Genomic DNA, 18,949 nt, shown 5'->3' on the forward strand with positions numbered 1-18,949 from the left:
GCACTTTTTTCACAAAGCTCCATGCCATGCCAGGCAAAATTAAAATTGCTCTATTACTGCCCAAGGAAAGCAGGCGGTAAACCAATTTTTATTCAAAAGAAATGTTTGTGTACATTTGATATCAATCATGGCAGTAGAAATTCATCAAATGATGGAGAAGATATTTATGTTTTGAGAGTTTCAAGCTCTATTTTGTTCTCTTTTTGTGGAATTTTCCAGAAGTAAAAATAAGCATTACTTTGCTCAGCCTGTTGATTTGTACATCACAGACCAGGATGTCATCATTAGAGCATCCATTCATATCATCTCTACGTTCTCATCCGTGATACATCAGATAGCTCAGGTTATTGCCTCCAGCCAAACAGTGCAGAAATAAGTAAATTGTGTGAACTGGATGTCTATCCATGCAAACACTGCTGCCGCTGCTGGTGTATTTGGTAGGTATGCTTATCCACAGCTGTCTTAAGTATTTTTATCAGGACTGTGAATTTAATAAAAAACATAATTAATTAAATGCACAGTTTTCTTTAATTAATCACGGTACATGGTACATTAAAACAAACATTAATATATAATTTATAATAATATATAATTTTTTCATAAATAATGTATTTATACTTTGTCTCAAAAAACTTTGAAGAAATCAGATAGTCATCATTAAGTTTATTTAAAAATGTATATGAAAAAATATTCATTAGACACATTTTTACAGGTATAAATCTTTAAAACAAGTACACGATGAGCCAAAACATTATGACCACTCACAAGTGAAGCGAATAATGTTGATCATCTCCTAACAAGGCCACATGTCAAGGTCTGGGTAGATTTAGATGGTAAGCGAACAATCAGTTCTTGTAGTCAACAGGTTAAAAGCATGAGAAATGGGCAGGAGTAAAGACCTGAGCGACTTTGACAAGGACCAAATTGTTATGGCCAGACGACTGGGTTAGAGCATATCTGAAACGGCAAGGCTTGTGGGGTGCTCCCAGTCAGCAGTGGTGAGTACCTATTGACAGTTGTCCGAGGAGGGGCAAACCACAATCCGGAGACAGGGTGTTGGGCGCCCAATGCTCATTGATGCGCCAGGGCAACGAGGGCTATCCCATCTGGTCCGTACCGACAGAAGGTCTACTGTGGCACAAGTCACAGAAAATTTTAAAGATGGTTACGGGAGAAATGTGTCACAACACATAGTGCATCACATCCTGCTGCCTATGGGGCTTTGTAGCCGCAGACCAGTCAGAGTGCACATGATGACCCCTGTCTACCATCGAAAGCACCTTCAATAGGCACGCGAGCATCAGAACTGGACCTTGGAGCAGTAGAAGAAGTTCGCCTGGTCTGATGAGTCCTGTTTTCTTTTACATCTCGTGGACGGCCGTGTACGTGTGTGCCGGTTACCTGGGGAAGTGATGCCACCAGGATGCACTGTGGGAAGACGACAAGTTGGTGGTGGGAGTGTGATACTCTGGGCAATGTTCGGCTGGGAAACCCTGGGTCCGGCCATTCATGTGGATGTCAATTTGACACGTGCCACCTACCTAAACGTTGCAGACCAGGTACACCCCTTCATAGAAATGGTATTCCCTGATGGCAGTGGCCTCTTTCAGCAGGAAAATGCGCCCTGCCACACATTGTTCGGGAATGGTTTGAGGAACATGGTGAAGAGTTCAAGGTATTGCCCTGGACTCCAAATTCCCCAGATCCCAATCCGATTGAGCATCTGTGGGATGTGCTGGACCAATAAATTTGATCCATGGTGGCTCCACCTTGCAATTTACAGGACTTGAAGGATATGCTGCTAATGTCTTGGTGCCAGATACCACAGGACACCTTCAGGGGTCTTGTAGAGTCCATACCTCAGTGAGGCGGTGCTGTTTTTGTGGCACATGTAGAACCAAGAGCATATTAGGCAGGTGGTCATAATATTTTGGCTCATCAGAGTACATGTTTACATGCCATAAAATCAGTGGACATGCTGTAATTAAAAATTGGACAAAATCTACTGCCTTTTTTCAGTGAACTTTTTTAATATTAGGATCAAATGGGCAGATTCAATTCATATCAAGCCTTACTGTCAAGATAAACTTAAGTGCATGGTGTGAATTACGGGAGATCTAGCGGATCTCAGACCCCCTGAATGCAACAGGAGACCCCCTGGAAAGCTAATTTGAGCATTTTTGTGGGGTGTCTTGTTCAAAATCAGCAATTAATTAAATACAAAATTTAGCTCAGTTATTTTCTTAACACTGTAGTAAGGAATATATTAATTTGGACACCAAAATTTGATTTTTCAAAACCTGATCGGAATCGGAGCTGATGAAAATCAAAGCAGCAGCGCTGCATCCTTCCTCTGTTTCTCTGTCTCGCTCTCTCTTTCTCACTCACTCACACACACAAACAAACACACACACACACACACACACACAAATGCGTGGGACGTTTAACATGTCATTTGATCTCTTATGGTGGAATTTAATAATTAGCGAAGCTCAACAAGAAAAGTATCACCCATGAGTGCTACTAAGGCATGAAACACCAGCGAAATAGCAGGTCTGCTGCAGTTAGCAGCATCTAAACATTTTAATGTTTTTAGAAACTTGCCAGTCAGACACTTGTGGATGCGTGAGACAAACAGTGTGTCCCGAAAATTATAGAAATTAGTTTTTTATCAAAATGTCTTGAATGTCAATATGTATATTGTAAGAAAGTTTGCAAAGAGTATAGAGATGTAAGTGCAAAACCTGTCATCTTTCCATTATTTGTTTTGCTTCAAAATGGCATGAAATGTATTTCTGTATATTTTTTCCATTTCCCCAGGCATTGTTTTTCCTTCATTCACAAGTTATTTATGGGAAATACCTGAAAATATATATTATATTACATAATATAAATAATATATTAAATTCATTAAATGTACAATGATTGTATTATAGTTATCAAATTAGTAAATCCACTCACGTGTTTATTATGCCTGGAACATGCGGCGCACATATTAAATAAGCGTGCACTTCACCACACAATCAGTTTCTGTGCTTGGATGTGTAGTCGAGTCCAGCGTGTACCTCCTGGATATTTATATATTCCAATTTTAGCCACAGGAATAGAAACAATGAAGTTTCAGAAGGTGAAAAAAGCTAATACTGCATTAATTGCGTTATATTTTTAATTCGTTAAACAGTTAACTGTTAATCGCAGAAATGTACACGTACAATTTTATAGCCCTAATATTTGTTTTTCACTGTGTGGCTCAGATTGTTACAGTGGGTCACATGATCACTAATTACCTGCTTACATCTCTGTGTTTTTGTTAATAGTTGTATTTAGCAGTGTATGTTGTGGTGCCTGTTGCGCCATGCTTTTCCTGTCCGGCGGTTGACGTGCACACACTTAGTAGTGAAAAAACTCTACTTTTCTGAACCCAAGAAAACAAAACCCTTTTTGAACATTGTCAAATCATCCTGACCACAATTCAAACACTTTTAAACATGCGCACATCTCGGTCTGACTACAAGTCTGTATCTGTCTATCTCTACTTAATCTCCTACAGATAAGACTGTCTGAACTCTAAACACACACGCCGTACAGGGTAAGTAAATATATCCTCTATGCATTTAAAAAGCTCTGTGTCAGCATCTTTCCCAAAACATGGCATTTAAAAGAATTGTGACTTGCAAATTATTAGTTGAAAGACGTATCATTGAAACTGGGGATTTGAACACACTCACCCTCTTGTACAGATCTGTAAAGAAGATGCAATGTTATTGGAGTTACATAAATGGATGGAGGGTTGTGAGAGAAAGAGAGAGATGTTATGTAAAGAGCTGGGGAAGGACAAAGATTAATAAAGTTGAAGTCAGACATTTACATACATTTTTAACCACTCCACAGATTTAATATTAGCAAACTATAGTTTTGGCAAGTCATTTAGGACTTTGTGCATGACACAAGTAATTTTTCCAGCAATTGTTTATAGACAGATTGTTTCACTTTTAATTGACTATATCACAATTCCAGTGGGTCAGAAGTTTACATTCGCTAAGTTAACTGTGTCTTTAAGCAGCTTGGAAAATTCCAGAAAATTATGTCAAGCCTTTAGGCAATTAGCCAATTAGCTTCTGATAGGAGGTGTACTGAATTGGAGGTTTACATTTGGATGTATTTTAAGTCCTACCTTCAAACTCAGTGCCTCTTTACTTGACATTATGGGAAAATCAAAAGAAATCAGCCAAGACCTCAGAAAACAAATTGTGGACCACCACAAGTCTGGTTCATCCTTGGGAGCAATTTCCAAACACCTGAAGGTACCACGTTCATCTGTACAAACAATAATACGCATGTATAAACACCATGGGACCACGCAGCCATCATACCGCTTAGGAAAGAGACAAATTTTGTCTCCTAGAGATGAATGTAGTTTGGTGCGAAAAGTGCAAATCAATCCCAGAACAACAGCAATGGACCTTGTGAAGATGCTGGAGGATACAGGTAGACAAGAATCTATATCCACAGTAAAACGAGTCCTATATCGACATAACCTGAAAGGATGCTCAGCAAGGAAGAAGCCACTGCTCCAAAACTGCCATAAAAAAGCCAGACTACAGTTTGTAAGTGCACATGGGGACAAAGATCTTAATTTTTGGAAAAAAAATATTTTACTGTTTGGCCATAATGACCATCGTTATGTTTGAAGTCTCAAGACATCAGCCAGGAAGCTAAAGCTCAAACGCAAATGGGTATTCCAAATAGACAGTGACCCCAAGCATACCTCCAAAGTTATGGCTTAAGGACAACAAAGTCAAGGTATTAGAGTGGCCATCAAATCAAATCACTTTTATTGTCACACAACCATATACACAACCATATGCACTTAGTGGGTGAAAGTCTTGGGTGCAGTTCCGAGCAACATAGCAGTCATGGCAGTGATGAGACATATACCAATTTACAATAAACATCAGATTTACACAACACAATTTACATATCTAATATACACATAATTACACACAACACAATATACAAATAATAATATACAATGTACAGTATACAATATACACAATATAGAATACACATTATACAATAAAAATTGTATATATAGTATATATAAAATGTACAGTAGGTTGTATTGTACTGTATTGACATTCAGGCTGTCGATTGATAGTCACTTTGCCAGTGTGTTGTTAAGAGAGAATATAATTTATGACAATCCAGTGTGAGATAATAAGATTAATAAAGTGCAGTGCTGCTGTATATTGATCGTGAGAGATCAAGAGTTCAAAAGTCTGATTGCTTGGGGGAAGAAGCTGTCATGAAGTCGGCTGGTGCGGGTCCTGATGCTGCGATACCGCCTGCCTGATGGTAGCTGTGAGAGCAGCCCATGGCTCGGGTGGCTGGAGTCTCTGATGATCCTCTGAACTTTTTTCACATACCGCCTGGTATATATGTCCTGGAGGAAGGGAAGCTCACCTCTGATGATGTGTCTGTCAGTTCATACCACCCTTTGAAGGGCTTTGCGGATGTGGGCGGTGCTATTGCCGTACCAGGCAATGATGCAGCCAGTCAGGATGCTCTCTACAGTGCTGGTATAGAACCTTGTGAGGATGTGGCGGTTCATTCCAAACTTCCCCAGCCGTCTCAGGAAGAAGAGGCGCTGATGACGGCCTCAGTGTGGATGGACCATGTGAGTTCCTCAGTGATGTGGACACCGAGGAACTTGAAGCTGCTGACTCTCTCCACCGGTGCTCCATTGATGGTGATGGGACTGTGTTCTCTGTCTTTTCTCCTGAAGTCCACCACAAGCTCCTTTGTCTTGCTGACGTTGAGGGAGAGGTTGTGCTCCTGACACCAGTGTGTCAGAGTGTGCACCTCCTCTCAGTAGGCTGTTTCATCATTGTCTAGTGATCAGACCTACCACTGTCATATCATCAGCAAACTTAATGATGGCGTTGGAGCTATGTGTTGCCACACAGTCATGTGTGTACAGGGAATACAGGAGTGGGCTGAGAACACAGCCCTGTGGGGCTCCAGTGTTGAGGGTCAGTGATGAGGAGATGTTGCTGCCCATTCTAACCACCTGGCGTCTGCTTGACAGGAAGTCCAGGATCCAGCTGCACAGCGAGCTGTTTAAGCCCAGAGCCTGGAGTTTTACATCAAGCTTGGAGGGCACTATGGTGTTGAATGCTGAGTTGTAGTCTACAAACAGCATTCTCACATAAGTGTTCCTTTTTTCCAGGTGGGAGAGAGCAGTGTGTAGTGTAGATGCAATGGGCGGTGTTATTTCCCTCGAAACAAGCATAAATAATATTTAGCTCATCCAGGAGAGAGGCAGCGGTGTTCACGGCGGAGTTTTTATTCCCTTTGTAGTCCGTGATGATATTAATTCCCTGCCACATGCTTCTAGAGTTGGTGGTGTTAAACTGTCCTTCAATCTTATCCCTGTACTGGCGTTTGGCTGCTCTGATAGTTTTGCGGAGTGCGTAACTGGCTTGTTTATGCTCCTCCGCATTCCCGGAATTAAAAGCGGAGGTCCGCGCATCAAGTGCCGCATGAACATCGTTATTTATCCATGGCTTCTGGCACTTTCTGATGAAACACGTTACGCTATCAGTGTAAACCTTGATGTCGTCATCAGAGGCGGACCGGAACATCTCCCAGTCCGCGTGATCAAAACACTCTTGTAGCGTAGAATCTGATTGGTCCAACCAGCACTGGATCGTTCTGAGGGTTGGTGCTTCCTGTTTCAGTTTCTGCCTGTAAACGGGCAGAAGCAGAATGGAAGAGTGGTCCGATTTGCGAAATGGTGGGCTTGGAGGGATTTGTAGCCATCCCGGAAGGGAGAGTAGCAGTGGTCCAAAACCCGGTCCACTCGTGTGTTGAAACTGATGTGTTGGTGATATTTTGATGCAATTGATTTGAAATTGGCTTTGTTAAAGTCTACGGTCACAATGAACGCGGCCTCAGGGTGCGTGGTTTCCTGCTCACTTATACTCCCATACAGTTCCTTAAGTGCCCGGTATGTGTCGGCTTGTGGCGGGATGTACACAGCAGTGATAATGACCGCTTTGAATTCCCTCGGTAGCCAGAATGGTCAACACAGAAGCATGAGAAATTCCAGATCAGGAGAGCAGAAAGACTTGATAGAATGTACGTTCCTCTGATCACACCAGGATTTGTTGATCATAAAACAGACACTACCACCTCTGCTTTTACCTGAGAGGTCTTTCGCTCTGTCCGCTCGGTGCACGGAGAACCCCACGGGTTCGATGGCTGAATCTGGAATCTCAGCAGACATCCAAGTTTCCGTAAGGCAGATAATGCAGCAGTCCCTTGTCTCTCGTTGGAAAGAGATCCGCGCTCTCAGCTCGTAGAGCTTGTTGTCCAGAGACTGAACATTTGCCAGTAGAATACTGGGTAGTGGGGGTCGATTTGCGTGACGTCATACTCTGATGAGAACACCGGCTCTCCTTCCCCTTTTCCTTCTGCTTTTCCATGGCCGGGCTGCCCAGACAAAGGGCTCCGCTGGTGTGTTTGTAAACAGCGGGTCGGCATTGAGGAATTTGAAGTCCGGTTTACGGTGTGCAGTTGCAGAACCAATGTCCAAAATCATTTGTCTGTTGGAGACAATAAGGCAGACAACATCCAAGACAAAAAACATAAGAATTGTAAACAAAACAAACAAAAAACTGCAATGTTGTGTCAGAGCTCGCAACACAGCAGCCATACTCGGCGCCATCTTGAGTTCCATTGAGTTCCATCACAAAGCCCTGACCTCAATCTGATAGAACATTTGTGGGCAGAACTGAAAAAGTGTGTGCGAGCATGGAGGCCTACAAACCTTACACCAGTTCTGTCTGGAGGAATGGGCCAAAATTCCAGCAACTGATTGAATGAAGCTTGTGGAAGGCTACCCAAAACGTTTGACCCAAATTAAAGAATTTAAAAGCAAAGGTATGTTACATACTAACAAAGTGTATGTAAACTTCTGACCCACTGGGAATGTGATGAAAGAAATAAAAGCTGAAATAAATCATTCTCTCTACTATTATTCTGACATTTCACATTCTTAAAATAAAGTAGTGATCCTAACTGACCTAAGACAGGGAATGTTTTCTACGATTAAATGTCAGGAATTGTGAAAAACTGAGTTTAAATGTATTTGGCAAAGGTGTATGTAAACTTCTGACTTCAACTGTAAATAGATATGAAGAGAGAGTGAGAGAATGGGATTATATAAAGGGATTAAGAAAGGAGAATTTATCAGTGGGTTATAGTGTTACATAAACAGGCACTAGAGTGACCAGAGCTGTCCTGACAAGACCTCCCATCACACAAGTTTACAGACAAATGTACGCAAACATATACTTATTCATACTTCATTCCTTTGCACTCTTATCTGAGAATGTGTCTCATACACTATATGTACGCATTTGGGTGTAAAACCTATGTGTGAATGTTTTCATGCAGAAAATTGCACACAAAAAAAAGAAAAAGAAAAACTGTTAAAACAAACAAATATATATATATATATATATATATATATATATATATATATACATGTATATATAGTATATATACAGTATGATGCGTATGTAGTGTGTGTGTGTGTATATATATATATGCAGTAAGGATTTACAAAGGTAAGCTTTTCTGATGACCCAGAATTTTTAAACTTTACATCTATATCAGTTGAGTGACACATTCAAAGTCATAGTGCGAATATATAACCTAATATTTCTAAATAGCTAAAAATACAGCCATGTCATAATTATTCAACCCCTATTGCATGCAGCTGTTTCTAAAATATGTAAGGCTACACAAGTAATTGTTTTAAAACAAAATTAAGTCATCAATCTGCAATGACACTTATTTAAGTTTTAAAATTTAAGTTTATAGGTTGTAAGCAAAAATGCAATTAAAAATAAGCTGTCTCAAAAGCTAATAGAGGAGATTATTTCATTACACAAGAAAGGCCATGGCTAAAAGTACATTTCCAAGGCACTTCAATTTCCAATAGACAAAGTTGGCAGCACCATTCATACATTTTTTAAATATGGTAAAACAGCAACCTTCTTGGGGTGTGGAAGAAAGCAAAACTTCACCAGGGGAAATGTTGACTTGAATATTCAAGAAGTAATAGGAAAGAAGTAGGAAAAGCCTGTGGAGTCCTGGAAGAAGGTTTTATAGATGTATGACACTAAATTGAAAATGAGTTTTAGACCCATGAGTATGTCTGGAGTAAGATGACAAGGTGATGACAAGAACGACACCATCCCCACAGTCAAGCATGGAGGTGGGTCAGTGTTGTTATGGGGGTGTTGTGCGGCTGCAGGAAACGGCTATCCTGACTAGGTGACTGACACCATGGATTCTTTCAGGTATCAGGCCATTTTTGGCATGTAAATTGAAGCTCGGTGATCACTGAACTTTCCAGCAAGACAATAACACTAAGGATACATCCAAGTTGTCCAAAATCTGGTTCAGGGATAGGTTGTGGAATGTCCTTAAATAGCCCTTTCAGTCCATCATTAAAATCCCATTGCAAACCTTTGTTGGGATTTCAAGGAAGCAGTGGCAGCACAGAAACCAAAGAATGTCAATGAGCTGGAAGCTTTTGCTCATGAGAAATGTGTAAAAATTCTAATAGACAGGTGTCCGAAGCCTGAGAACATTTACCTGAAACGTTTATTTGCTGTTATTAAGGATAAAGGATGCTCCACAAATGATAGACTTTGAGGGTTGAATATTTTTGACATGACATCTGTGGAGAGAATTAGTAATTTTTTATTTTAAAATTTGGGTAAACTGAACTCTTTGTTCTCAAAATCACTCAAATGTGTATTAAAAACTTACTTTGACTGTTTACTGAGGTTTTAGTTGATGTGTTTTAATTCACATCACCAGACTGTATTGCTGGTCAGGGGGGTTGAATCATTTTGATTTGCAACTGTGTATATATATATACACACACACACACACACACATTGTTGAGTGCATAAGTTTGCATCCCCTCTTTTTTACAACAATAAGAGATTTAGTGCTGATTTATTACTTTCTTTTATTTAGTACTGCCCTTCAGAAGCTACATAGCAGATATTTACATATATCCCACAAGACAAAATAAAAACAATTGACACAAATCGTCCTGTTCAAAAGTTTACATCCTGATTTACAGAGTCTACAGCTGTTTTTGTGTAGTCTACACCTAGGTAAAAGCTGTTTATTGTGTTTCAACTAGAGAAACAGTAACATTTTGCATTATTCCATCAACGTGTGCTACCCCACGGCTTTCGCTGTTGCGCCCTGTCTCCGTGTTCATATCTGCGTCTCTGAACGCGTTTAGATGCGCTATACAATATGGAACAGCCTTTCTGAGCCCCCCCAAGCCCGGGTCGGGCGGCCCTGTGGATGGTATATATTGACGGTTTCAGCTACTTTTGAGAATGTCACACTTGACTTTACTTTATAAGATCTTGCTGTACATGCTGTCAGGATGTTTGCCAAGAGTAACAAATGGCTGTACAGGAGAGGTTGTGTGGAATGCTCTGATATGGAAATGGTTTCAGCATGTATTATGCTAATTACTAACTGCAGGCGTACACAAATTTGTGCGTACTCGCCTGTTTAACTGTGAATCTGGTGGAAATTTTATGTGAGAACCATTTCTGTGCATGTAATTACTGTATGCAAGTATTAGTGAATGAAATTTGATGCTTTCTAATAGGTGTTCTGTGTGTCTGTGCAGGTATTACTACAACAAGAGGATTCTACATAAAACTAAAGGAAAACGCTTCACCTACAAGTTTAACTTCAACAAGCTGGTCCTGGTCAACTACCCTTTTATTGACATGGGGTCTGGAGGTACAAGACAAGCACACACACACACACACACACACACACACACACACACACCTCACATATATTTATTTACACAATACAAAACACAGCTAAACACTCATTTAATCTGTGCTTCTCTTTCTGCAGGAGCAGCTGTTCCTCAGAGTGCTCCACCAGTGCCAACAGGTCCTCATTTCCGGTTCCCTCCATCCACCCCGTCAGACGTGCAGGTGTCTGAGGTGCTGCGGTCCCCCAGCAGTGAGGAGCTGCGCAGTCCTGGGATGTTCAGCGGGATGGGCCGTCGCATAGCCCGTGGGTCTGTCTCCGACTGCAGTGATGGGACATCCGTCAACTCGGAGATCGAAGAAGGCAACGGAGGAGCGACAGAGGAGAGAGTGACAGAAAGAGTGGCAGAGAGAGGAGGAGGAGGTTTTCGAGGTGCAGTTCATCCTCGTTTGTCTCACGAGGCTATGTTCAGGATGTACGGTGGACATGGAGGTCACAGAGGTCATCGGGTGTCAGAGGTTGCCGGGCACAGGGTTCATCCCGAGCCTCTCTCACCATTTACTGGAGGGTCAGGTCTGTTGGCGCCACCTCTCTCCCCGGCACTCTCAATGACCCCAGGCTCTCACCTGCCCTACAGCCCCTCCCCTACTCTGTCGCCCATGCCTGGCTCCATCTTCTCTTTTAACCCTGAAGACATGCAACGCTACCTGCAGGCTCATACCCAGAGTGTCTACAATTACCATTTGAGCCCTCGTGCCTTCTTCCATTACCCAAACATCATCGTTCCTCAGCCTCAGCACCCCGACAAAGGCATGCCCGGGCCCCAGGCCTGTGATCGTGGCCCAGCTGATAGGCCCTCTGTGCTCAGCAGCCACCACTCCAGCCTCCCCCCGCCTCATGCTCACCCAATGCACCACCACCTGGGGGAGGACCAGCACCATTCACCCTTCAAGTTCAAGCTCCAGCCTCCTCCACTGGGCCGAAAGCAGCGCGAAGTTCAGGGGGGTCAATGTCAGGGTAGGCAGGGGTCACTGTCCTCCACATCTACATCTGGACTGGGCTCCTCCTTGTCATTCGGCAGTGACCTTAGTTCAGCCGGCGGATCGGGATTGGTGTCCAACTCCTCCTCAACTGGCTCGCTAAACAGCGCTGGGCTGCCTAAGATTAAGGTAATCAAGCATTACATGGTTAGCCCAAATACAGGACTTAAGGCCTATAGATCACAACAACATTCTGATAGGGATTTAATAAATTCCATAAAAGAGTTCTAAGTCATGAACCAAACCAATAAGCTCCGTGGTGATTTAAAGCAAAAAAGTAGTTACAAACTTGTGTACTTCACGTCTTTAATGAAGGAATGAACTACAATCTCATGAAGCATTGCAAATTATGTAATTGAATAAAAAAACGATGGAAAATTGTAATTTATTGAACTATTGATTTAATTGATTTGAAACTATTGATTTAAAATTGTCAGTTATAAATATGGAATATATATATATAAAATATATATATATATATTTTTTTTAAGTGTACAACAAAATATATAAAAATATAATACTAATTAGAGAGTATAGGGAGACCAACTCGATTACGCCACAGTGCGTCATCAGAGTGGGCGGTCACTGTGGAGCTCTTTTCCTGCTATTTGTTTGCCTGATTCTCTGATTGGTGGATCTTTTTCTGCTGAATTAATGGTAGTGTAGTTTAAAAATTAAGTTAAAATAATGCATACTGATGGCTTCAGCAGAAGCTAATACCATCAGTTAACTACCTCGGAGCTCACAGTATGTCTGTCTTTAAAGGTTGCCTATGAAGAAAATGAATGGGATTTTTACTTCCCGCAAACAGATTTTTGCACTTTATTCACGCTGTGGTCAAAATTTTGACATGAAAAAAACCATGTATAACAACATTTGAAAATGAAATAGCGCATCTCTGCAAACTCCTTGAATTGAGTCTAAAATATACAACCTCATTGATCTGTAATTTTTTTCTTATTTTTCAGGCTAGGTCGAACATTGACGAACAATTCATTAAAGGGATTTTTCACCCCAAAATTGCAATTCTATCTATAATTTACCCACCCTCCTATTGTTTCAAATCCATTTGAATTAGAGGTCGATCAATAGTGTATTTTGCAGATACCGATAACTGAGGTAGTGGAAAAGGGTGATAACCAATTTATCGGCTGATAGTTTTTAAAATTGATTAATAGAATGTTAAAAAAGTTTCTTATTCTTTCCTTACTATGATGGGCACAGATATAGAGGCTACAAGAGTCCAAAATGAATACATTTCCAGATGCAGTTTATTGTTCAACCAAAATCTATAAACACTATAACTTTGTTTATAACAAAACTTTAAACGAGCCCAAAACACTCCAAGGACTCTTACTTTTGAAGTAATGGAGACACGTCTGTGTCAATGCCCTATAATTATTTATCAAATTAAGCTTTTTATAGCCTATATATTCACCAAATGAAGGGTTTTGTGAAAAGGTTTAATAAAGAATAAGGTTTATTATGATTCAAAAGATATTAAGTTGGAGATGCAATGTATGTGCTAACGGAGCACGTTTCCATATACTCAGATATTTCTTTGCATACCCTCAATTCAATTTAGAACACTTGATTATCTCATTAGAATAACAAAATATCCATTGAACTGAGGATAAAAATATGGATACATTTAGTCAATGATGAGAGATTTGCAAATCCCCACAAGGTTGTTTTTATTTCACCTCTGCTGCTGTTACATGAATTGTAGAGGCTTCCAGCATTGGCCACAGAGTAACACGGAGGAATAATTTTAAAAACTATCGGCATAGATTTTTGCCGATAACCGATAGTTCCAAAAAGCAACTATCGGCACAGATTAATCGGTAAAACCGATATATATGTTTCCCTTTAGTATGAATTCCTTTCTTTTATGGAACACTCATGGCAATGTTAGGCAGTATGACCTCAGTCACTATTCACATTCATTGTATCTTTTTTTTTTTCATACAGTGAAAATGAATGGTGACCAACATCTCCTTTTGTGTTCCACAGGTTTGAAATAACATGAGGTTGACTAAATTATGTCAGAACTTTCATTTTTGAGTGAACCATCCTTTTAGCGTATCCAAACTTTTTCAGGGAATAACTAAATTTCGCCATCAGACTCTGTGTAAATAGTTTTAGCAAAGAAATTTGTGAATATTTTACTTTTATGTTAAGTCAGACCTGGTGTTAACATGCCTTTAGTCTAAAATGCACTATAAATAATGTATAAATCAGCCACCATGACCCTGTTTTGACACTACTCCTGCTCTCTCTTTCTCCATAGGTTGAACCCATATCTGACATTGAATCAGAAGAGGAAGTTGAAGTGACTGACATCAGTGATGAGGAAGCTGATGAGAGAGATGAAGAGTTTAAAGTTTTCCCACCTCACTATCATAAACACCATCATCATCACCACCACCATAATCACTATACGCACAACCAAAAGAACCATCATCCCAATGGCACTGATGCCCCTCTCCACCCTGATGAGGACTTAGAGGAGGAGGTGTTCAAAGCTCCCGCCCCTCCGCCTTTCTTCATCCCTGCCACCTCTTCTTCAGGTGATGGCCGCCGGGGTAACACTGTTGTGAAGAGCGAACCTGTAGAGCCAGCAGACACGCAGTTGCTGTCCGCTGGGCTGCCGCAAATACACTCCCAGTGTATCCCACTGAAGCTCCGGTTCAAACGGCGTTGGGACCAGGACCAGCACATGGAAGAGGCAGAAGATAAGAAAGTGAGAGGAGTAGAGAGAGGGAGAGAGAGGAATGGAGACGCAGAGGAGAGTGGAAGTGGGAGTGGAGAGGCAGAGAGCCCACCTCCTCTTGCTCATCACAGAGTTGGTGCCGAGCTGCACCGAGCCACGGCACAGCTGTCACTGGAGAACAAGGACTGCTGATATACAAACACATCAACACATTTACATGACTGCTGATACACAACACTCTATACAACTGCTGATGGACCCACACTCACATGTTACTCTTTAGAGTTCAGAGACTGCTGATACTGACAAACACGGCTTTCTATACTGACACGTACACTTAAAGAGATAGTTTACTCAAAAATGAAAATTCTGACATCATTTACTTACCCTCATGTTGTTCCAAACCTGTATGACTTTCTTTCTTCCGTGAAACACAAAAGCTGTTAGACAGAATCCTATACAATTAAAGTCACTGAGGCTAACATTTTGCCTAACATCTCCCTTTGTGTTTCCAAGGAATTAAGAAAGTCATACAGGTTTGAAACAACATAAGGGTGAGTAAATGGTAACAGACTTTTCATTTTTGGGTGAACTATCCCTTTAAAACTTGCTGCACATTTAGACTAACTGACCCTTGCTTAATCTAATCCCCGTTCCCCATGTTCTCCTCCTTCCTCTGCCATCCTGTGTGCTTCAGTCAGCTCTTACTGAGGGGCTCACCAACACACGTTCCAGTGCATCTCAGTATGACCATCATAAGGAATCAGTTCACCCATGTGCCCCACCGACCCTCAGGAGTCATGAACTTTGACCTTTGGCACTAGAGAATATTATATTTTTTTTAAAAGAGATTTTATTTTGCAAAGTGCCTGTGAGCTATCCCCCAAAACCCCACAAACAGAGAGAAAGAAATGAGTGGAAGGACTCAGTGGGTTGACTAGTCTGGTTTGAGGGGTTTGATCTTTGTTTTTAGCAATTCCCAGCATTATATTCCTCAGTGACAGACTATCAATCTCTATGATGTGGTGTTATACAAATGCAAAGGGAGTCACAAACAGACACTGTTCTAAAACCAGCCTGGTCAGAAGTCAGAACCCTCAGGGACAAACTCCCCCCAACACACACACACACGCATACACACAGATATCCCTTGTTCTTTATATGAAGCCTGAACAGATTGTTGAAACCGTGTGTCACAATTGAGCATTTGTGCAGAAAACGTGTATGATTGCTGAGTGTGAATGAACGTGTGTTTTGGAAATCTAGCTGTGTGTACGTTCTCAGGATATCTCCCTCCACTTCTTTCTATCCAAACTATCAAAACCTTCAAACTCTCTCTCAAATTGTGTCCTCTTTCACTCTCACTTTTTCTTTGGGACCATTCCTGAATCACTTTCATTCCATTCCATTCGGGTGTCGGGGTTTTGGATGAAATGACTTGGGCATAACACACAGTTCAGAGACCATACTCTCAAATTTCTTAAACAGCTAGTTCCTTAATCGGTAAGTCTTTTAACCAAATGACTGAAGGCAATACACATTAGGGAGTTTATTACAAGATTCCCTTGTATAGTCAGTCCTTTTGTGCAAACTAAACCAGCATCACACACAAGCACACGCGCAAATCTTGTACAGTAATACTAGATTCACCAAGACTCAATATTCAACCATTTTGGCACTTGATGATGCGTTAAGAATATATTTAGTTTTTACCCTTGAGAACCAAGTGCAGGTTTTGGGTCCTGATTGATCATCCAGTCTTTAGGCCATGTCCACACTAATACAGTATGTTTAGAATGGCGTTTTTCTCCGTCAGAGCTCTCGAATGCTCTCCGTTACTGCGTACTTTGGAAAACAAAAACTGAAAACAGAGTGGATTAGTGTGGACGTGGCCTTAGCCATATTGCGTATTACAACAGCAAGTCTAGCCCTGGACCCCGATGCGATCTGATTGTGGAGGGAAGTAAAATCATAGTAGGCATCAATAGATTGAAATTGGGTAAAATCCCTAATATCAGACTTTTAAATGCTAATTTAAGTAGAGAAGGACTGTAGAAGACATGTGGCCAGAAGTCTCTCCCTCACACACACACACTCACACTCACACTCACACACACAGGCCTCTTATGCCTTGTTTTACTAGCATGACTAAAAAGGTTAAAGGAAAAACAAATATCTTAAAAAAAAAGTACAGTATACACTCTATACCTTTATATATTATGTGTTAAACATACTGTAAAAATGTTTTGTTAAAAGCATAGCATTAACAAATATATTCAGGGGGTTTTGTAACATATTTTGTTTCGAGGGGAAGGTTGACACTTCTCCTCACGGAAAATGTTGCCGTTTAGGTAAGGGAGGAAATTGTTGCTTTTTTAACCAGGTAAATGACATGTAGGTTAGAGTGAAAGACAGAATTGTACACAAAACTCTAATGAAGCACGAGAGCTTTGTACCACGGATGATGTGGCACATTCGGTTCTTTAACCAGCATGCACCTCCTCAGCATCCTGTTCTTACTGCCACAACTGATGTGTGTGTGTGTGTGTGTGTGTGTGTGTGTGTGTGTGTGTGTGTGTGTGTGTGTGTGTGTGTGTTTGAGAGCATGTGTGTTTTTGACAGAGGCATGAATGTCAGTCCACCCCAAAGGCTTTAATTAATTTGAAATCTTGCATCATGAGCCTCATAAACCTGTGTGCACTAAAGCCTTGTGGAGGGCAAAGTTGAGCATAGGTCACGTCTCTTGTCTCTGATACCAAAATGGTAGATTGGACAGAATTGCACTGTTTATTGTTAACAGAACTGGCAACAGTGTCGACCTCCTCAGTGTGTTTGACTCTTTCTAGCTGCCTTACTCCCCCTTAAATCAGAATTGATTATGTTTAAGGTGTTCACCTACAACTTCACTGCTTTTTGGATGAATCCAGACTTTACTTAAAGGGATAGTTCACCCAAAATGAAAATTCTGTCATCATTTACTCACGAGAAACAAATAAGAAACAATGTCATATGGGTCTGGAACTACATGCAGATTAGCAATGATGACAGAATATTCATTTTAGGGTGTACCATCCCTTTAAGATGCACTTGTTTAATGCCCTGGCATACCTCATAATATGAGAGGTGGAGTTAAATTAGAGATAGAGTGTATGTCTACATACGCTTGGGACAAAGAGTGTGCATCCTTTTTCTTCAGGTGGGAAGATATTCGTTTTATTCCTTAGGCTACTCCCATTGGTTATTTTAGAATCCCACCAACAAGTCAGATTATGTTTTGATGAGTTATGTTTTTTTTTCTCAACCTGTTTATCTCCTTTCTGATGTCAGTGTTGCTGCTCACCAGAATTATTAGTAGTTAATATCATTATTATTTTGTTGAATTTTTCTTCCTCACATTGTAGTCATTATAACATTATATACATTACTGTAAGAAATCCTTCGAAGAATGTCCCACCCTGCCTTCCCAGTGAGCAACCCAACAGTGTGATTAGTGTAACATTTAAAAATGTGTAAATTAACGTAAAACTGTAACTTTAATATGGGTGTTTGTTGTGGAGAGATATAGGATGGAGGACGGGCATTTGGGGGAGGTTCGGGGTTATGATTTGAACTCAAGTCATGTAATTGTTATTTTGTAGTGTTACTGATTTCTTGCTCTTGTAAAATATTTTCATTGGGGGATTGTATGATTTTAAAAGATATATTGTGTATTGTTTTATTGTGTATAAGTCTCTATCTCTCTCACTTCCTTTCTTTCCCAAAATTTTATTTCTGTGGTTCCATAACTCATAACAGGTTTTAATACTATGATGTAACATTTGAATTCCTCCTTTATTCATTTTTGTGTTCTTTTTTCAGAATAGTAATTCAAATGTAATCAGGGTCGATTAAACTGGTTTAAATGCCATCTGATTCTCTTAGAGTTCTGCAACTTTTTTTTGTCTCTTTACTCCAAACATTAGTAAATTGTTGAAATGCTTGTAATTTCTCCTTTCCAGAGTTTAGTAAAAGAGTTAGAGGGAGATTTCAAATTGGGATTGTTTTACCTTAGTAAATAAACATAATTCCATGGCAAGTAATATGCTTCCGTAGACAAATACCTTTTTGCAGTTACAAAGTGCTCTCTAAAGAAATCTTGTGTAACCAGCCTGTCGATATGGTAAATAACATGTACTCTTTAAGACTGACCTCTGCTGTCTGAAGAACAGAAGTACAAGCGTTAACTATCATCTCAAATCAACGCCATTCATTTTGAGACATCTCAAATTATTTTGCAAACACAAATGACACCTATTTTTAATATTCTTACTATGAAAGTGCAAGTAAGCAATTCTGCTAATAATAGTAACAATGATTATTA

At 40.4% G+C, this 18,949-nt stretch overlaps 1 protein-coding gene across 1 annotated transcript in view; it reads left to right on the plus strand.

Annotated features, from left to right (window-relative positions):
• Positions 1-18,659, plus strand: part of LOC127453955 (ETS domain-containing transcription factor ERF-like) — a 73,147-nt gene extending 54,488 nt beyond the window's left edge. Inside the window, exons 3-5 of the mRNA XM_051720793.1 lie at positions 10,739-10,854; positions 10,978-12,005; positions 14,167-18,659. Coding sequence (XP_051576753.1) covers positions 10,739-10,854; positions 10,978-12,005; positions 14,167-14,781 — 1,759 coding nt within the window. The 3' untranslated portion in view covers positions 14,782-18,659. The remainder of the gene's footprint in view (positions 1-10,738; positions 10,855-10,977; positions 12,006-14,166) is intronic.
• Positions 18,660-18,949: the final 290 nt, after the last annotated feature.

The sequence above is a fragment of the Myxocyprinus asiaticus genome, chromosome 16, assembly GCF_019703515.2.
Source record: "Myxocyprinus asiaticus isolate MX2 ecotype Aquarium Trade chromosome 16, UBuf_Myxa_2, whole genome shotgun sequence".
NCBI classification, from domain to species: Eukaryota; Metazoa; Chordata; class Actinopteri; order Cypriniformes; family Catostomidae; genus Myxocyprinus; species Myxocyprinus asiaticus.